The sequence below is a fragment of the Aedes aegypti genome, chromosome 3 (genome assembly GCF_002204515.2).
Source record: "Aedes aegypti strain LVP_AGWG chromosome 3, AaegL5.0 Primary Assembly, whole genome shotgun sequence".
Lineage (NCBI taxonomy): Eukaryota > Metazoa > Arthropoda > Insecta > Diptera > Culicidae > Aedes > Aedes aegypti.
In genome coordinates, this window is record NC_035109.1 from 113,057,484 (window position 1) to 113,079,190 (window position 21,707).

General features: G+C 39.1%; 1 protein-coding gene across 1 annotated transcript in view; it reads left to right on the plus strand.

The window, feature by feature from the left end:
* The window catches only part of LOC110678682, a 366,897-nt gene extending 351,146 nt beyond the window's left edge, over positions 1 to 15,751 (plus strand). Inside the window, exon 2 of the mRNA XM_021851888.1 lies at positions 15,118 to 15,751. Coding sequence (XP_021707580.1) covers positions 15,118 to 15,340 — 223 coding nt within the window. The 3' untranslated portion in view covers positions 15,341 to 15,751. The remainder of the gene's footprint in view (positions 1 to 15,117) is intronic.
* The last annotated feature ends 5,956 nt before the right edge of the window (positions 15,752 to 21,707 follow it).

Sequence of the window (21,707 nt, forward strand, 5' to 3'; positions counted from 1 at the left end):
GCGGTGTAGCTTTCTCCACTGTTGTTCCGCTGCTGCTACTGCTGCTCCTTTTCGTTCGTCCGCTTCAACTATCGTCGATAATCTGATGTGACCGCATCAGACGGTGCCCTTTTATACGTTTGCTTTCCCGTTCATCCTTGACAGCTGTCTGTTGATTGGTTCAGTCGATCAACCAATGAACAGTCGCATGATGTGGAAGACTGTGTCTTTTAAAAGCCTATGCTTGCTTTTTTCATTTTCATTATGGCTCAATCTCTTATACTACAAACGCGTGAAAAAGCGCTTGCCGAAACGCGCACGAAATGAAGATGCCAACTGCGGTCGGAACTAGCGGCCCATCAGATCACCACAGCGTTGTGCCTGAGCGCTCTTCAACATTATTGTTGAATGGGAGCGTTATCGCCCGAAATAGAAGGACGTGACGCAGTGCGGCAACTGCCTCGGTCATGGTACGAGACATTGCCACATGAAGCCCCCCCCCCCCCCTCTGTTCAGCATAGCTTTGCGGCCGCCGCCGCTGCTCCACCGGTGCAGAGAGCACCCCCTCCTGGATGCGGGAATCCTGAACCCAGTGCTCCCGGCACTCCTCCCTACGACGACGGCTCCCTATACACAACGGAGTAAATGTTGGAATATACTAGGAACTTGTTCCAACGGCTGCGCGCCTGCCGTTCCAAGTTGGAACAGATCGACGCCACCAACTAGGTAGTATTTGCTTTCCTCTCCAAATATGGCCCGTGAGGCCATCACCAGGTTCGCAAACTGGAACGCTTGTTCCCTCTATCTATTCTAAACTATTGAGTTGTCGACTTTCTCGAAGAGAAATGCATCGACGTTACCATCATCACGGAGACGTACCTTAAGCCTGAGTTGAGCGTCTCCATTCCCAACCATCGACTAGTGCGGCAAGATCGGACCGGCTCTGAAGGAGGGGGAGTCGCCAGCGCTTTGCGCCACAACATCAACTGTCGCCTGCTGCCGAGCCTGCAGCTCAAACTCATCGAGGCCGTAGGAGTAGAAGTGCACCATCATCGCTGTATACTACCCAACGCACGCGAACCACAACGACGGGTCGGCAACGGTCCTACGGCAGGACATCACCAAGCTAACTCAGCGACGCGGGCGGTACATCATCGCTGGCGTCCTCAATGCGAAGCACGAAGCCTGGGGACCCCCGAAGATAGCGAAACGGAGTCATCCTCCAGCAAGGCTTGGAGGAAGGTGACTTCAACATCTTGGGCCCGGATGTTCCCACCCAGTTGAGCAGATCCGGGGCCCATGCCATCATCGACCTGTTCATCACCAACATGGCAAGCATCTCCCAACTGGTCGTCTACCAGAAGCTCAGCTCGGACCACTATCCGGTGGTGGCTGAAGTTGGGTCATCGGTCGAACGGCATCTCACGACTCGGCGTAACTATCATCGTGGGACCAGTTCCGGCAGTGCGTCGACACCCACGTCGACTACGAGGTGCGACCCGAGACAGCTGATGACATCAATCGGCAGCTGCAGGCCATCGAAGAGTTGATCTTCCAGGACAGAGAACGGCACGTGCCGGCAACCAGTCAGGTGAGCAACAATGTACCAATTGACAGACTTAATAAAGATTTGATCCAACTTCGTAACACCATTCGCAGGAAGTACCAGCGAACTGGGCTGCCTGTCCTTAAATCCGTTGTCGATCGGATGAACAAAATTATCAAGGTAAGAATGTTGTACCTCAGAAACTCAAGCACTTAAAGGTAAAGTTCTATGATCACCTCGCCGTGATCTTCAACCAGTGTCTTCGGCTTAGCTACTTCCCATCGTCCTAGAAGTTAGCTAAAGTCGTCCCCATCAGAAAACCTGGCAAAGATCCTTCCTCTCAGCCTTCTCTTACCGTTATTGAAGCTTTTCGAAAGGGCAGTTTATCGCCGACTCCTTGCTTCTTCTTCTTCTTGGTATTACGTCCTTACTGAGACAGAGCCTGCTTCTCAGCTTATTAAATAAGAGCTTTATTTGCCAAAGATGCCATTTTCGCATTCGTATATCGCATGGCAAGTACGATGATACTTCATGCCCAGGGAAGTCAAGGAAATTTCCATAACGAAAAGACCCTGGACCGACTGGGAATCGAACCCAGGTACCTTCAGCATGGCTTTGCTTTGTTGCCGCGGACTCTAACCACTCAGCTAAGCAAGGCCCTAACGACTCCTTGCTTCTGTTGAGCAGAACAACATTATATTCGAGGAACAGTTTGGTTTCCGACCCAGTCGATCAACCGTGTAACAGATGTCCCGGCTCTGCTCGATGTCGAAAAACCATTCGACAACGTCTGGCATGATGGCCTGGTGTTCAAGCTTCACCAGTACAATCTTTCCAGCTAGCTGATGAAAATAGTGCATAACTATCTGTCAGTGAGGACATTGCGGGTCACGCTATACGGAGCAATTTCCGATGCGCACGACATCATAGCAGGCGTTCCCCAGGGCAGTATTCTCGGGCCCCTGCTATTCAACCTGTTCACCTCTGATATGTCCGCACTCGCAGGAGGCGGCGTGCTGTCTCTGTTCGCAGATGACACCTCCATCGTCTACAGCGGAAGGGTGGTCATAGCGCTTACGACAACAATCCAACGAGGCCTGGATGTCTTAACAGCATATCTCACCAGCTGGAAGATCCGTATTAACGCGGCAAAGACCCAGGTCATCCTCTTCCCCCACTCCAAATCCCTCAGACTTGTTCCGGCTGAGGACTGAAAAATCATCCTAAACGACACAGCGGTGAAATGGTACAACGAGGCCGACTACCTAGGTTTAGCTTTGGACAGTAAGCTGATCTTTCGACAACAAGTTGACAAAACGGCCACGGATGCAGCACGATGTTGTGAATACTGTATTCCCTCATAAATCGAAGGTCGACACTGTCCCGAAAAAACAAGCTTGCTGTCTACAAACAAATCATTCGTCCCGTAATCGAGTACGGCATACCGGTTTGGGAGGACTGCGTAAAATCACACCATCTAAAGATCCATAGGGTTCAGAACAAGTTTCTGAGAATGGCTTTGAACGTCCCTTGGCGGATGCGATATTCTGAGGTCCACCGTCTGGCCGAAATAGAAACTCTCGAGGATCACTATAGAGAGGTACAAGGCTCGTTGCCGTGCATCAGACCAGCTGTTCGTCCGCGCTATAGTCGCACGCCCCTAGGTTATCAAATTTTGTTTTCCAAGTATTGCAGTGAATGATGCTGATACAAACCAATGCCAAATATTTCTTTCTCGAAACGGATTTAGCATTGTACAATAAGATTTTGATAAATCTTGATCTCTTTTTGGAAATAATGTAAAGAAAATGCATCTTGCCGTATTCTCAATCCGTCGTATCGTTTTCATTTCAGTCGCAATCAGTTTCCTGATTCGTCTCACAACTTACGGCTTACTATGATAAATTGAGTGGTCAAAACACAACACATCAACGCTACAATAAAATGTTTTACTAGAATATATAGATCTACGGGCATCTCCCTCCATTCCTTCAGCATGATGGAATATACTAATTTCCTTTAAAATTCATTGTTCGCTATCAAAATTCAGCTCAAACATATAAACTCAATTTCTTTTGACTGAACAATCGTGACATTTGCTCACAGTGCAGCGAAAACAACACAATCAAAGGAATCATTTTTTTACGCCGAGCATTGCGCACACATTGATGCGCACAAGTTTTTTTTTTCTCAGTACGACTTTGTTTACATTCTCAATTTTACGCGGTCGTTGAGAAAATTTCATAAAAATTCGTGAATTTTAGAAGCTTTAGGGCGTATGATTGGAATGCAATCCTTCAGTGAAGAAGTACGAAGGTTTTCCATAGTGAAAATAAGTGCCCGGCGAAGTAAGTCAGGCGGGAAGAAACTTGTATCATAAAGTGGTGTGACCGGTGTCAATCGCTAAGCATTTCTTTCAAATCGTGTTCATCCATGCGATTTCGGCGAAAAAGTGCAAAGTGGATAATTGAGCTGAAGATATTCATTGATATACAGTAGTTTTATAACATTTTTGGTGAACAGATGTACGAACCATAACAGCTTTCACAAAATAACACTTGGAAAATGAATCTATGTTGCAGGTAAGTTAAAATATCCGTCGTAGTGGAATATTTTAAATTTGATACGACGAATAATAGCGCTTACGATGAAGTAGAACGAAACCCTACCTGAGTGAAAATATTTTCCAAATTTGTAAACCCGTAAAATCAATTGACTGGGTGACCAGTTGATCAACAGTCTTACCATACTCATCGGTACGATAAATATACCCTATTTGAAGCAAATTCTACTTTGAAAAAACATTGCAACTCAACTCAATTACTATATGAATGGGCCACATTCATCCAAAGGAACCCGTAGACGACAGTCTAGCCACTCATAAATAGATTTTCTCACGTTCGAATAATGAGCGTGAACTTTAGGATTAGGTCACCTGTCTCCACCAGGAAAGTGCTCGTTTTGCTCTGTGACGAATGAATGCACAGCTTCGGTTTGTTTTAAGCTTCGTCCAGCTCTCGTGGTCGTTCCCTCTAACTGGCCAAACGTGGTGCCGCGCGTATTAAACGATCATTAGACCCTATTAGGAGACTTAAGATTTGCCATAAATTTCGCATTTCGGTTTTTGCTCTCGCATTGCCGGGGAATTATTGCACGCTCAAATGTGGGTGCTTGGTAAAAGCAAACAAATCGGTTTAGGGTTAAGTAGCTTTCATACATTCATACAAACTTATACAGTCGTATTTAGGAACGTTTAATTGCTCGGTAATTGTGATAATAAATCACATAAATGCCAACTGCATTGCATTCATTTTTTGCTTGTTCACTCACGAGAATGGAAATGTTGGTTCTGGGGAATCACAAATTGAGTTTTACTTTGGGTGACGCTAATGAGGCTTTCATCTGATGAGAGGAAGAAAGGTTTCCTTCAGCAGGAGGGAGTTTTTTGGCTTGAACAACCATAAGTGAAATCATAATTGTTAATATGGATGTAGTTTGTCATTCGACTTGAGTAATTATGATTTTTAGTAGGACCTCGAACCAGCAATTACTTGAAAGTTGTTTTTGCAAAATGCTAGGCAACTGGTTCGCACCAATTTACTCGTCTGGACAAAGTCTGCAGTTAGCATTGAGCTGCGTGCACAAGATTAGATTTCCACCGTGCCTAAAGCGCCGTCGATTATGTAAAGTGTCAATCATTCACTTGCACAGCATTGAATTGAGTCACTTGATCATGTAGCTCTCAACGAACTGCAGCACTCCAGCTGTAAGGCGTTCGACGTGTTGATCACACATTTGCCTTTCGATTACCCCTCACTGTCAACGGACGGCGGGTCGCCACCACCAACAGGGAAGGTTGCATTTTGACTTGATCGGTGAGCTTCTGCGAGACAGCACCAGTTAGACTGTCTGCTGAGAATGACAACATTGTGGGTTACTTATGAATGGATTTGCACAGTACAATGAACTCCGTAGTACACACGTATCGATCATATTTAAATACAGTACAGACCCGATTTTGTCAGCCTCCGATTTTGTCTACCCCCGATTTTGTCTACCCCCGATTTTGTCAGCTTTTTGACCCGATTTTGACAGCCTATTTTAAATTTGTCAAAAATTGTTGTCGTCATGTTTTACCACGTTTACATTAAAATTGATGATGATTTTTGATGTTATGCACGCATGGGCGTAACCAGAGAGGGCAATGGCAATGCCTTTTATTAAGTGTTTAAAATCGATATTACCAATATAAGGGAGGGGGAGCCCCGAATAAAAAAAATTTGGCTACGCCCATGTCCATCTCCCTCTTGAAAGTCCATCTAACCATGTAACACGTTAAAATTTTAAAAGCAGGAACAAAAAAAAATGACCCGATTTTGTCAGGTTCCCCATTTGTGTATGTTCGGGAGCGGATTATTTTTCAAAAGCTCTCAAAACCAAAAATTTGTGTGCTCACAATAATAAGGGAAACCTCAAAGTTTCAAATATTAGGAATTAGAGGTGACGCAAGCGACTTGAAGGAGAATTTTCAAGTTATATAATATGATCTTTAGTAGAGTACACTTAATCTTCAATGATCATTCTTTTCAAAATTTAGTTTATAAAATCAAAGCTTGGCGTAGTTAATAGTGGGATGCGCTCGAATGCGTTCTTGTTCCGAAGTAGAGTTTCTTGCTTGGAAACCGAGAAAAATCCATTTTCGGCAAACTGCATTTTCGAACGATTAATCGAACTTGCAATATCTATTGGTATAAAACGTTGATTTGAAAAAAAAAAACATAAAAAAAATGATAAATGGGAAATATAAGACAATTAGCATAATAAATAAGTACCTAAGATTTTCCTGCTGAAACCATTAAATCTCCATGAGCCTTTGTACGTGCCATACATTCTTTTGTTCTTTTGACTTTTACTGTACACCGTGTGTTGGTGCTGTCTCGCTCTTTCTCATGGGCAACTTGAAAACAAAACAGTAAAAGTCAAACGTTTTAAAGCAGTGTTTCCCAAACTTTTTTGACTTTCGCCCTCTTGAGGCCATTATATTATGGAATTGCCCCCTGATATATCATTATATTTTTTGGTAATAAGTGCTATGTTGTGCAGAAACTTTGACCTATATTTTGCCATGATTGTACCAAAAATAATTATCAAGTTGACAGTAGAAGCCAAATGCCAAAAATGTCCTCTTCACCCACACGGGAAAAAATTCTATGGTAAAACTTACTATTTAAGAGAAACTTAAAAGTAGATGGAGTACCGTGTACCTTTTAATTCCGCTCCTAAATGCTTATCTTTGACAGATCCAGGTATCCACTGGATACGAGTTACTGACACTGAAGAAGACTGCAAGTGGTAGTCGAAATACGCGTATCTGTCAAAGATAAGCATTTAGGAGCGGAATTAAAAGGTACACGGTACTCCATCTACTTTTAAGTTTCTCTATTGAGATTCTGCTCAGAGGATTCGAACATTAATAAGAGTTACTATTTTAGCTGACTACGCCCATGGAATTTCAGACCAATTTACCATGTTTGCGGTACAGCCCATCACATTATTGGTACATTTGACAGAAATGATTTACAACCATCTATTTTTTTTTTCTATCTTTATTAACGAGATTTTTAGCCCTGGGCTAGTTCATCTCGGGACCAACGGCTTTACTTCCCTTCCGAAGGAAGTCGTCACTGATTTTTTTAGTGACTATCTCGGGGATGGGATTCGACCCCAGGTCCTCGGCGTGAGAGGCGTGTGTTCTAACCACTACACCAGGTCCGTCGGCTGTTTACAACAATCTGATTTCGACTACAGACATGGTAAAATCAAGCGCATTTCTGGTCTGCTGAAAATTGCCGGTGCGAGCGCTTGATTTAACAATGATAGTTTTTACCGCACAATTTTTTTGCGTGCACATGCGCATAGGTTCACCTAGAGTGAATTTATAGTGGAGAAAAAGTAGATTTTGTGTGAAAGTTGACAGGAAAATGGATGACAAGTTCATCCACTTCTCCTGGCCTATAAGAGAGTAATTCAATGGCTCATTCTTCTTGAGCAAAACTAGATATCCTCATCAATATGGTTTTCTACGTCCGAGGGCATGATTTTATTCCCATATGAATTGTTAAATCAAACATCTCATGAACAACAACAATTTCTTAAACGCAAAATGGGCTGTGGCCAACTGTGATTATCGTGCAAAAAAAAATATGTTGGCACACTTATTATTTAAACGGCCTAAAAAGATTTGGTGAACCTCGATTTCATTATGAATAGTTGTTGCTGATTGTTGTAGTTTGGTATTTTCTAAAATTGTTTGGAAATGAACAGTAAGGCCAATATTTTCTTCAATCCATAACTTTAATAAAATATAGGAAAATCAGAAAGTTTGTAAATTAATGTATCAAAATTAATTTCTATAACGAAGCGAGACACTTTTTCAAATTAGAGATTAAAGTATTGAATTTTTTAAACGACAATCAGCTATTTCTTGAACTCTAGTGAATTAAGAGAAAAAAAAAGTAATTCAAAATAAATTTAAAAGTTGGTATTTAAACACGTGCTTTAATTTGAAAATACTTAAAATATTATTAGAATTTACAAATAATTCAGATATACGTAAACTTTTAATAATTTTCGGATACCGGTCAGGGTTCCAATTGTGTTTTCGAGGAGTGTTGAGATTCAATTTACAAATTTTCAATAAGTTTTACCTGTCTTGATATCTTGATGGCTACAGCGTAGCGTCATGCCATTGCCGGGCGTATTGTAAAGCTCCATCTTCGTCGGTCTTTGGCGAAACTTCTCCAGTTGCCCCGAACCTTCAGGGTCGCCGGTCCTCTTCCACAACGTACAGCCAGCGTATTTGTGGTCTTCCCCGAAGCCGCCGTCCTCTACCTGGATCCCTGCTGAATATTATTTTCGCAATTCTTTCTTCCGACATTCACACTAAGCGACCAGACCACTGAATATGTCGTATTTTACACACTTGATAATATTCGCATATTTGTACACTTGATACAACTCGTGATTCATGCGTTTGAGCCACACACCATTTTCGAGTTTCCCACCGAGTATTGTCCGCAGCACTTTACGCTCGATAATACCGAGAGCTTTCCGGTCTGACTCTTTCAACGTCCACGCTTCGTGCCGCCCGTAGAGAGCCACCGGAAGAATCAATGTTTTATACAGGGCGAATTTTGTTTCCGTTTGCAAGCTGCGGGACCTAAGCTGGTTACGTAGTAGTGTGGGACAAAATTTAGATTCTCGCTCCAGTCCACTTTTTGGATTGTATTTAGGTCCCATAATAACTGTGCAAAATTTCAGCTCGATCGGGGAAACTATATTTACGCGCCATCCGTTCAAAGTTTGTATGGGATTTACTATGGGTAAACTTACTTTTGCAAAGAAAAATCGTCATTGTCCTCTATAGAAATTCTGAATACAGACGATAGGTATTTTTACGATGAACAATATTGCCGAAGACCGAAAACAAGCCGACACTTGTGAAAAAAGTTATTCAATGAAAACCTGTCGACAAGGCGACGTTGATTAATATGTAAAGGAATAACAATAATAACAAAATCGGGCAAAAGTTCCGAATAGTCTATGCTTAATAACTTTTTGCACAAGCATCGGATTGCTTTGCGGTCTTCGGCAATATTGTTCATCGTAGAAATACCTTTCATGATCTGTGTTCAGAAATTTTATAGAGGACAATGGGCGACCTCTGACGATTTTTCTTTGCAAAAGTAAGTTTCCCATAGTAAATACCATACAAACTTGGAACGGCCTGCGCGTAAATATAGTTTCTCCGATCGAGCTGAAATTTTGCACAGTTGTTATGGGACCTAAATGCAATCCAAAAAGTGGACTGGAGCGAAAATCTAAATTTTTCATATAACCGTCTCCCAGTCTATTACGTAGTCCGTAAAAGGCCCTATTCGCAGCCACAACCGTCTTTTCACTTCGCGGGAAACTTGGTTGTCACATGTCACAAGTGTTCCAAGGTAAACAACTTCAAACACATCCCCATCAAACATTACCTCAGCACCTACACCACCATGCCTGACTCTATCTCTACCTGCAACCATGTACTTCGTTTTGGTAGAATTAATGGTAAATCGCGAGAAATCAATAAAAATCACTAACATAGAAAGGTATCGACCATGATAATTATATTTAATTTGTTTACCGGCATATTAGTCTGTTTTTGCTCAAGTAATACTGCCGTGAATCGCAAGTCAGTCCCATCTGCATTTTCGTCAAAATTGAATTGAGTTCAGTTTTCAACATATCTCCCCATGCTCTTTTAGCTGCCCTAATGAGATAATGAGATTTGTTCGGAAAAAGTAGGAAAAAATGTCAATTCAAATTGGCCCATAATAAAAACTAACCGAATATCAGTCTCACGACAGATTTCCGCACCGTGTAACACAAAAATGAACCGTGTTTTGGTCACCTTTATATTTTTCTCTGAAATATATCGCAGTGAAAAGGAAATTGGGTCCTAAAATGTTTAATTAAATCTTGTTTTTATTTAATGACACGAAAGAGCATGTTACTGTAACTATTTTAGCAATTTTTCCCGCTCAAATAACGGCTACATCATATTTAAATTTTAATTTGAAAATTTGGTCCATGAATGAACCTTGACACTTTTGATCATGTTTGACGTTCGCTTAATCGATAAAAACACCACAGGGCTTTTAGTTTTAACACCAGGGTTGTTCCTATCTGACATTTTGGAAGGGGCACGGAAAGCAAAATACACCCAAAATTTGAGTTTAAGCCAAGGAATGTGACAAAATCTAAAAAAATGTTTTTTAAACCTAATCAAAAGAAAAACATTAAAAAATTTTGTAAACATGTGTTTTTAGCCTAAACTTAAGCGTTTGGCATTGAAATCGGGACAGGCCTTTAGGACCCAATTGTGAAAGTTTCATTAAGATTTGAGCATGTTCCGATCCTCTGGATTTTTTTGAATATTCGTACAGAAAACTGTGGGCTTCGTGGCCTTGCGGTTAGCGGCGTCAGTCGTTTAGACGTATTGTGCCTCGAAGCGTGAGTTCGATTCCCGCTCCAGTCGGTGTAAACTTTTCGTCAAACGAAAAATTCATCACTGGGCCACTGGGTGTTATGTGTTGTCCGTTGCCTAATGTTCGTGATTGTTCAGTCTGTGCAGCCTTTGGCTGAAGACGGTGTAAATTGTCTTAAAAAAAACGAGTTTGGAAACTTCAAAGCCCATTTTCTCAGTGCCTACTTTTTACAGATGGGACTGACTTGCGATTCACGGCAGAATAGGTACCGTAAGAGAACGGCTTTATTCGGCGTTATTCGAACAACACGCCAAGCCGTTCCCATAGGGAACGTTGGCCACAAGGAAAGACGTTTCAAATGATACTGTTTCATATGATATGTCCTCTTCAACATCTAATCCATTTTCTCTCGCCGTTCCCTTACGGTACCTATCCATCTAGTTTTCTCTTGCATTTGCCCTACTACTTTTTGCTCATAGTAGGGACTGATATGCCAGTAAACAAATTAAATATAAAATACTAATAAATACTTCCGATAATCAAGATTTATTGCAATTTTTATTTTGGAGTCAATTTTGAGCGACGAATCTGAAAAAAAAAAGAATCTCAACACCCCTCAAAAAACCCAAATGTTCGTGCAGCCAACTCTCCATAACTCGATATTAAAAGGACTATTGAGATAGAAAGGTATCGACTTACAGAAGACGAACTATGAAACTGAGATCCAAGGAACCATCGAGAGACTAAACCTTAAACATAGTTCGTCACAAAATCGTAGACTAACCCCCCAACCCCCCCTGAACGGTTACTTACTCGATATCGAGATACGGAATCAGTGCCGGATTTGCCCTTCGGAGGGCCCGGGTCAGATCTCATAAAGGAGGCCCTTTTATACAAAATTCAGCACGTTTTGGAATTCCACAAACCAACGTATTGAATTTGAGTTTTGAACGAGATGGTCGGTCCAAAAATATGAGGGGCCCAAATGAAAAGTGGGTTGTGAGTTATATTCATTGTCAGCTAAATTCAACTGTTTTCAAGTTTTCCAATAGAGTTTATAGGTGATTTTTCCGTTCAATATTTCTATTCGTAGAAGACTGGCTTGTTTTTCGGCTTCTATATAATTTGCATAGAGTAAAAAATTGCTAAAAATCTACAAAACCGTTATGGTCTAAAGCTCTTTTTGATTCAATTTACTACAAGTTTCCAATTTGTCTCCGTTACCAACGCCATTAAACGAAAATCGAGCTACCACGATATACCTCTCGGATGAGCAACCCTGATCCCAATCCCTACCATATTATTCCTACAAAAATTGTGACCACTAACCTCGAGTTGCCACGAGTACCGTGGCTCCATCCCATATTAATTTTATTCTGTAAAAGTCATAGAGTTGTATACACTAAAAATGAATTTCGGCTCCGTAAAGCTATAAACGCGAATGAGCTTCGAATAGACGGAATAGCAAAACAAGTTTGGCTCCGGTTGGAAAAAAAGATATTTACAGTACTGGCAAGAATAAATTGTGTACTACAGGCTGATTTTCATACAAAATGGTCAAGTTTGGAGACCTCTGCTTGTAGCAAACCGATTGAGCTGAAATTTGAACTGCATGTTGGAAATAAATTCAAATTAGAACTGTGAATAAACCGTCAATAAACGTCTAAGTTTTTAAATTTTTAAACATTTTGCCAAATAAAACTCCACATTTTGATACTCAGATATTTTGGAAACAATCAATTTACGATAAGTATAATCTTCTACCAAGTTTTGCTTTTCATCCAAGTGAAAAAATTGCAAAAGCATGCCTGCTTCTAAACATCAAATCAAATCAAAAACATTCCAATTAAAATTGTATGGCTTTTTTTTCAGAATAGTTTTTGTTTTAATAGCTTCCAAACTCTTGAATAGAATTTGATCAATTTCCCATCAATCAAATTTCAAGTTATTTATGAGATGTAATTCAAAATTTAGGTCAGTCGATTCGTTAGAAGCTGTTATACAGTTCCCTAAACTTTAATATTTTGTATGAACATCGTATGTATATTCTATGAATTATATTCAAAGCTAAGCCATTACTGAAGCAAAGCTAAGCTTATACTAAATTCAAAGAAAACTTCATCAACTATGGCATACAAAATAGAATAGATATTAAAAAACACTGACTACTGAGTCACAAAAGAATTTCTCTTACACTGCAAGTAATTTTTTAGGATCATGCAAAAACGTTGAGTCCGTTTTATATTCTAATATTTATTTAAACTAATTACAGAAGAATTTTGAAGATTTTGGCTTAACATTTATATTGTTTTGTACTATATTTATTAATCAAATCATACTGTGAGATTCAGATATTAGGCGAAGAAAAACAATTTATTTTAATATTGGAAAGTTGACTAAAACGTTTTAGTTACATGTTCAAAGAGAAAATATTGAAAGGTATTTCGAAATGTTTTTGTTCTTAATTTTTTGTTCCTTGGGGGCCCCCTTAATCGGGGGTCCCGGGCATTTGCCCCCTCGGTACCCCCCCAAATCCGGGCCTGTACGGAATATCGAGTAAAGAACAGTTGACTGTGTTTTAAACTTCAAATATAAGTCAGAAATCCAAATCCAACAAATGTCTCAACTGATCCGTATCGTTTTTTGAGCTTGAGCTTGATTGGCCACCCGTGGTTGCTCCTCCAGTATCGCATGTAATGCAAATGCGATAACCATTAGACCACCAATCCCTAATCAATCGATTCGTTTAATTTTGTATGTGACAAACAACAAATTACCAGATTTTTTATATTGAGAAATGTTTGTAAAAACTATTGATTAAAAAACAGAATGATAGAATTTTGACAATAAAAATGCATTAAGACAAATAGCGATCCAGCAAGAAAACTATACATCAAATCATCTTGATGTTTCCATCGAATTTGTTACTTATCTCTTGAAGAAGACTTTTTTAAGACCCTTTTTTTGTCAAAATTCAACCCAACTTTAACATTAATAGATAGTTTTCACGCAACTTTTTCAATAGTTATCCAAAATTGAGATAATTTGTAGTTCATTACACAAAAATTGTTTGGGAAACGTCGGAGATATTTGTAGTTGACCATTTTGTATGGAAAAACGGCTTTAGTGCATTTTATCCACAGTATGGGATCCCGTTAGAACAACTTAAATTAATTGTCTTACCGAATTATATCACGAGAAAACACATTTTCTAGTCCCATCATCAGACTGATCTTCAATTTATTGGGCACGATTTTTTTCAATTTACTATAGGGATTTCTGAAAGTATTACTTACTTAATTTTAAATCCATCATGCATGCATAATCGATGAGTGTGACAATGGGCCAGTTGAGTAAGAATGTTTCAAAACGTAATTTGAAAAATCTCAACATATATTTGAAACATTGCTGTACAATTTTGATGGTGTATTCCATCAAGATGCCAAAAGCTACCATCAAAAATAAGATCTCTGGGACAAGTAGATAACTTAAAAAAAACCATCGAAAAAAGCTTAAAAATAACGTTTTTTTTTAATTACTCATTTGAGAGTGCCAAACAAAATAAAACTTTTAGAAGGGTTGACACTATTTTAGAAGATTTTAAACCAACTCCAATTTCTTCAATTCATTGTCACCCCCTCGATGGGGTGAGAATGGATCAATTTTCATGTATTTATATATTAATGAAATATAAACAAATTTCGGTATTTTTTCAACATTTGCAAATCCGTGACCGATGAATGTATAGGGCAAACGCTCCCTTAGTGGAGGTAGCTCCAATAGTGGAGGTAGTGTGTTTTGGCATGTTTCGCGCTAATAAATGATTATGTGATATTTTTGTATTATGTACGATGCGAAAATGATACAAGTAATCGAATAATATTCATGAAATTTAACCGTAAAACTATTTAAAACAATTATTTTGCTTAATTTTTTTGCTCCTTTGCACCTATAGTGGTGCATCAGTACCCATAGTGGAGGGTCCCATAAGAAATCAATGGTTTGCGCCACTAAAGGAACCATCCTTAAAATATACCTCCACTAAAGGAACAGTGTTCCTATTATTGGTGCAAGGCTTTTTGCAGGGAAATTTCAAATGAATCGTGATTTTTATACATTTGAATGATAGAAGGATTTGAGATCTATCGAATGATACGTTAAAATCATATATTTCATGATCTTAACACCGTGTTTTAGCAGTTTTCCCTTAGGTGCACCACTAATGGTACACTTGCCCTACCCACACTGAAAAGAATATTTCAAGCCAAATTGCAAGAGTTATTCTACAATCAACATGGACATATGCGTTTTTGACCCGTGATCATCCCCGGTTCTCGTGGATTTTTATTTTTTTAATTTTGACCTGATAACAAAAAAAACGGAAGATGTTCAACTATGAAAGCAATCAGAACGACGTTTTCCTTTTACTGGCATCAACACCTTGCAAATCTTGGCTCTATTCATAGTATTGACACGTTTCAACCTTCAATTTGACTAATAATATAAAAATAAGTTCATTATTCCAAACTAACAATTTTGTCCACTTCTATCTCTCAACAGGTACATCACACCGACCGCCTTGCCCCAGGTGATAGCACCGCCGAACAAGTCCACCGGCACCGGCATCTCGCAGAAGCTTCGAGACCTGGCAACCTCGGCCGGCCTTCTCACAGCGAAACCCCGGCCACCGCTCAAGCCCGTCATCAAGACGCGTGGCTCCAACAGCACCGAGTTCCCGAAGAAGGTGACATTCAGCGCGTTTGCCACCGTGCAGGTTGTTTGACCCCGGCTCACCGGAACGAACTGAACCCAAAGGACGCATCCAAGTACCAACAAGAAGAACAACAACCAAGAAGGATAGGACAAACTGGTAACCGCAACCAACAATCCGATTATCACCGGGCGAATATCAATTATTTCATGCAATTATCGGAAACAATTTGTTATTCGCGCTCTCGCAATCGAACTCATGCAAAATCGACTAGACGACTGTGCGGAATGACAGCGTTAGAAGTAGAGAAATAGCAATTAGTTGTACGGAGGGAACATTCCTATAGCAAAAACGGATCACAATTAGAATACACAGGGACACACACGTTACGTTACATGTACCACTCCGCACCACGGTGCTCCCGAGATCGGTATTAATAAGAAAAAAAATTTACATCAATTCTGTGCCCATGGTTAAGCTGAATGTCTGGTTGAATTAACACAAAACAAATTTGAATTAAACAAAAAAATCGTAGGGCCGGTTTTGAAGTTACGCCATTTTCATGGTTTGAGTCCACAAATTCAAAGGAAATCAAATGTTGAAACGAAGTTTCATCAGAGAAAATACAGTCAACTCTCCTTACTCGATATTTCGTATATCTATATCGAGTTAGAGAACTAACTGTGGTTTTCATGGGTTATTCGATGGTACCTTGGATCGCAGTTGCACTGGTTATGTCTTCTGTATCTCGATAGCTCCCTAACTCGATGGTCCCTTGAAAATCGAGTTATAGAGAGTTGACTGCATATCATTAAACATTTTTTAGTTCTTTGTAATCTCTGGACAAAGTTTTGAATGAGAACATCGACATAATTTTAAATTACAGCGTAACCATCAATAGCATTGAATTGAAATAGATAAATGATGCATATAATAGATTCGGTGCATCCCAATTGACATATCGTATACTGCTTCGCGTTAGAAAATGGGTTAACCAACGTGCGAAGTTTGATTTTTGACCAACTTCGCCGCGTCGCAACTCGATTCTCAATAGTGCGCATAATGCACACGGTGACGGGCATAGATGCGCACTATAGCGAAGTGACTCGCGACACGACGAAGTTAGTCAAAAATCGAACTTCGCACGTTGGTTCATCCATTTTTAGTCGCGAAGCAGTATATATGATGTCATTTAAGTGCACGTTTTAGAGGCCTTATTTTGCTATTTACATCTTTTCAATTTAGTGTAGCTTTGACGAGCACAACAACCTAATTACCGTTCTGATTCCTACTCCAAACACTCTTCTTTGTATTGAAGTGTTTCAAAATTTACAGGTTTAGCAACTAGAGCAATAGGGTCCTAAAGCCCTGTCTTAATTTTAGTACCAAACGCTTAAGTTTAGGGCAGAAACACATGTTTACTCAATTTTTAATTGATTTTCATTGGTTTAAGTACAAAAAACATTTTTTTATGATTTTGTCACACCTTTTGGTTTAAACTCAAATGTTGGGTATATTTTGTTTTCCGTGTCCCTTCCGAAATGTCAGATAGGAACAACCCCAGTGTTGGCATATAGTTTCCCTGTGGCATTTTTGTCGAAAAAGTGAATGTCAAACAAGATCACAAGTGTCAAGGTTCATATTCCAAACCATTTTTAAAATTGAAGTTTAAAAATGTTATAGCCGTTATTTGAGCTGGAAAACTTGCTAAAGTAGTTGCAATAACATGCTCTTTCGTATTATTAAATAAAAACAAGAATTCATTAAACATTTTAGGACCCAATTATCAATATGAAACATAGTCTCGCGAACATGATAATAATCGAAAACTAGGTGGCGGTAGTGCGCAAACGTCAAATTCGAACAAAAGCGATGCATTCCACAGCCTATGAAAAATCAGTTAATTGCGAAAAAATATAACATATAATTCCGATTTGTCATTAACAACCTGACGGTATTAGAATGCCTCATTATCTAAGTTATAAAAACTATGGTTTCGATTGTTGCGCCGTAAAAAGGACGTAACTCAAAATTTGATTGGTCTTCATATCTAAAACTTCACCGAGAAGTTACAAATAACTAAACAAATCAACTTTGAGCCAAATTCCGATGCTGTAATCCTTCTGATAATCACGGTAAATGAAAAACTGTTCAAATGTCTTTGATTTTATTTGAACTTGTGGACTTATACCATCGAAAGGGTGTAATATCAAAGCGGGCATTGGGACTTTTTTCTTCCTTACATGCAACTTAGCTTTAGAAAATGACTGTTAAACAAAGATTTGGATGAGATGTTTTTTTCAGAAAATAACGATCTGAGGAGCACCGTGCGCACAGATTAGAAACACACCAACTTACAAACAGCGATACACAAAGATGGCTATCGAAGCCGATTCTGTCCAGATCGCCAGCCAGATCGCCAGGTTCGGTTGAACCGTTTCCCTTCGAGTGCGACCTTAGACTGGTTCGCGAAGCTTTTGCGACCACCAACCGTAGTCGGACACGACATTTGTGATTTATAAGCCATGTTAGCTTTTACCATTGTAGGGCTCGAGGAAAAAGGTTCAACCGTGGACTTGCCTATCCTGTGAGTCCGTCGTGTAGTGGGAGATAATCTCGAGCATAAAATCTGCACAAGCTGCATCTAGTTCTACGATTGTTTTTATGTTCTACCCTGATTGGCACCGCAGCCGCTGAGCGAAACAAAAAAAACGAAACCAATTCGGAATGTGTTTTGTATAAATTGTACGATTAATGTTTTTTTTTTATATTGTTTATAAGAGCTAGATACTGTTACTGTAGTGAAGCCAAGTCTCGTGCCTCGGCGCGTCGGCCGAGACGAGAACCCAGGAACCAACAGCCAATTATAAGACTTAATATTTCTTACACCTCTTTTAACTGTTCGTATGTTTTTGTCCGATTTTAAAGATGTAGATATAGTCCATAATAGCGCTAGGTCGTACAAGGAAAGAAATTAAAAGCAGCAGCGATCCACAATCGAAACGCAGCGCTCAAGATAATCGAGAATCGAAATTTTTTGTGCGATGTCGAACCATTGCTTAGATCACTATTAGATAAAACCGAAGCAAAGATTGGCGGTGGCCAGCGGCGATCTAGTCCGCATTATTGTATCGTGAGTGTAGGTAATGTATGTTGTTTTAAATTCAAAATAATAAAAAAACTGACAGTCAGCGATTGAAGGGAGTCCGATATTGCGGTAGCAAAGAAGTTAGTGTTGGCCATGTAATATTAAATTTTGGTTTATAAATTGGAAATTATGATCATGTCAAAAGAGTGAACTAATTGTAAAATGAACGACGAAAATCATTTCCACTCTAACTAAAACAAACCTACCAGGAAAAGATGCTTAATGGGAGGTGCGTGCTCTACAAGTTTGTAAAATATATTCAAAAAAAATATATATTGATGATCATCAGTGTAGAAAGAGCATGTGGATTATTTTAAACCCATATTTTACTTCTAAAATTAACGGCTTTTCAGTCTTACGGATGAATCAAAACGCTACGTTTTTTCACAATCCAACGTTTCGGCCATTGGACTTGGCCTTCTACAGAGATATAAAGGTGTACCGTTTCTCGTATCACGCTCAAAGCTTTGCGATCGGTTGTCGCTTTTATGGGGTTCTCTTCCTGGTTGCCGTATCATTTATACGGTTGCGCTGGTGGAATTTGTGGAGAACTTTCCAGTGGATTGTAAAAAAAATGTTTCATAAAGTTTCTGATTGATTCCATAGTTAAACTCATGAAGAAAATCATTGAACAGCTCTTTGACAAATCTTTGGAGCTGTCTTTGAAAACATCCTTTAAGAGATTTCATGCTATGAGTCCAGACGGATCCGGCCAAATGTCTCTTATCTACTATGAAAATGATACCAAAAGTGCGATGAGGGCTTCCGAATAGAAGGTGCGTGCCATCGTTTTTTTTCACGACGTTTGAGAGGATTCTCATTTATATAAAAGATTATTTTGCATTGCGAGTTTTTTGCATAAATATAAGATTTTTTCCAGAGATGGATTGTTGGTAAAAATCTGGTGGTTTAAAGTGAAATCCTTAAAAAATTCCATCGACATATTTGATGTCTCCCTTGTAAGGTTTTTTCCTCTAAATTTCTGGATGTCTAGTGATCTTATGATTAGATGCTTATCTGAATCCATTAGGGTTCAAATGGTGTATTTCTTCATAGCATATCAAAATTTAATAAGCACTCTGATTCTACCGTTTGAAAGATTCTTAATAACATTTTGCTATACTCCTGTTAACTTCTTTCAAAGAGTGTTGGCGTATTCCTTTTGAAGATTAAGAATTAATGGTAACATCGCGATGCATCGTTGACAGATTTTTTCGAGATCCTTAGAGGATACCTTGGTCTTAGACAGAAACTTGTAGTGATCTAGTTTGATAATTATTTTGATTTGATTTTCCTTTTTTATAATGGCTTTCAGCTCTTATACCGTGATGCATCAATACCCGGACGCTTATGACGAGCCATATACTCAAACACAATTTGCAACATGCTCTAGTTCAGTTTCTCAAAAATTTTGCTTCGAAACTTACAAGTTGAGATCTAAGTTTGATGATTGCAACAAAATTTGTAGTATTTATTAAGATTTAGTCACCAAAACCGTTGAATTTATATTGCTCGTCGTGTTTTTAATTCCGGACAGATGTTCAATTATGGGTTCAATAACCGGACACACTGGAATCGAAATCCGGACATTTGTATTATTCGCCCATTTCAAAGGAATTTATAGTATATATTAACCAACAAACTGCAAATTCATACTTATTTAATCTCTTCCTCTAAATTTCTGTCTCGGTAAAATAAAAAAGAGCGCTAACCACTTCGCTAAACTTGATTTTATTTACCTGAGTCTGTTTTTCCATGTGGCTTCGACTGCATTGCCTTTATAGGAGGAAAATCCACAGATATTTTACTTTATTCCACTTTATGTGCACTATTTATAGTTTATGTAATGTGTATTTATTTTTCTTCTCAGTTTAACATTTGTACACAGTTTCATATCAAGAACATTGACTGCAATCACTATTCGTCCAGAATTGAAAACAGTGGTTCTAAGTCCCGGACAGCCAATTGTACACATAAAATTACACAACTTTCTATTTTTTATGACATCGACGAAGCCTTTAACTGATATGTACACAATAGAGCACAATATCTACGTAAAATGACACATTTTTCTTTTATTTTCATGTTAGAAGTACGTTCACACGTTAGTTACTGATTCCGATATGCACTTTTGCTCTGATGAACAACGACTGCTGAAGGGGGCAAGCTTGTCATTTTTATTATGGACCAATGCACGGGTTCATGATTTTGACGTTTGAGCGGTGCCGAATTCACTCGTTTTCATGGTCACATAAATAACACGGCACATCTCAAACGTCAATTAGTGAACTCGTGCATTGATCCATTTTGTGTTTTATTACAAAGATTACTAGATTGATTTTAAAGGGAATATGAGACCTTATAATTCATATTATCAGACAGATATAAAATTTATATTGTATTGAAATAAAATAACAGTGAAATCCACGATTATTATATGAGTGTCCGGATATTGGTCCCGTCCGGATTTTGATGCATCACGGTAGCCCTAATTCAGTTTCAGTTATGTACCAATATTTGAACGTAATTTCATTCGATCACATTCAATTGTCTACAATATTCCAGATTGTTTTGGCCCCGTTTTGCAAAAATCTAGAATATCTAGAAAAAAATTTCTAATGAGTTTGTAAGGTTTTGTAATGAATGTTTAAGGTTCTCCATATACGACATAGAAGATCCTGACTTTTCCGGACGATATTATCAAAATCTTCCAGATTTTTGAAAAAAATGACTTGGCATCCCTGCGTACAGCTGTCATTAGCAGTGCTGGGAATGGTAATAGTAGTAGGCTTGAATTTCGTGAAAATCACGAGGCTCTTCCCAGTACAGTAGCTCAAAAACGTGAATCTCATCAAGTAGCCTGTGTTGGGTGCATGAATTTTCTAAATCGTTAATGTCATTGAAGGCTCTAAATGCGGGAAATAGAACATTTCTTTACGCGATAAAAAGAAACAAGGTATTATATTCCGAAAATGACACTTGGTAGTGATGTCATTCCTATCGCAATCTCGAACGAGTACAAGAGAAAGCAAAGCCTGCTCTCTTTTACTATCCTTCTAGACTAAAGTGACCAGACGTCCCGGATTGTGCGGTACAGTCCCGGATTCGAGCATCCTGTCCCGCATCACCAAGCGTCCCGGAAAACGTCCCGGATTGTAGAGATAACCAAAACTAATAGATTTTTTACTTGAAATATAAACAATCAAATGTTATTCATTATGTCGGATAGGATTACATTACATTATTCAAGCCAATATCTTAACAGAACTTTGTTTTCATTCTCATAAAATT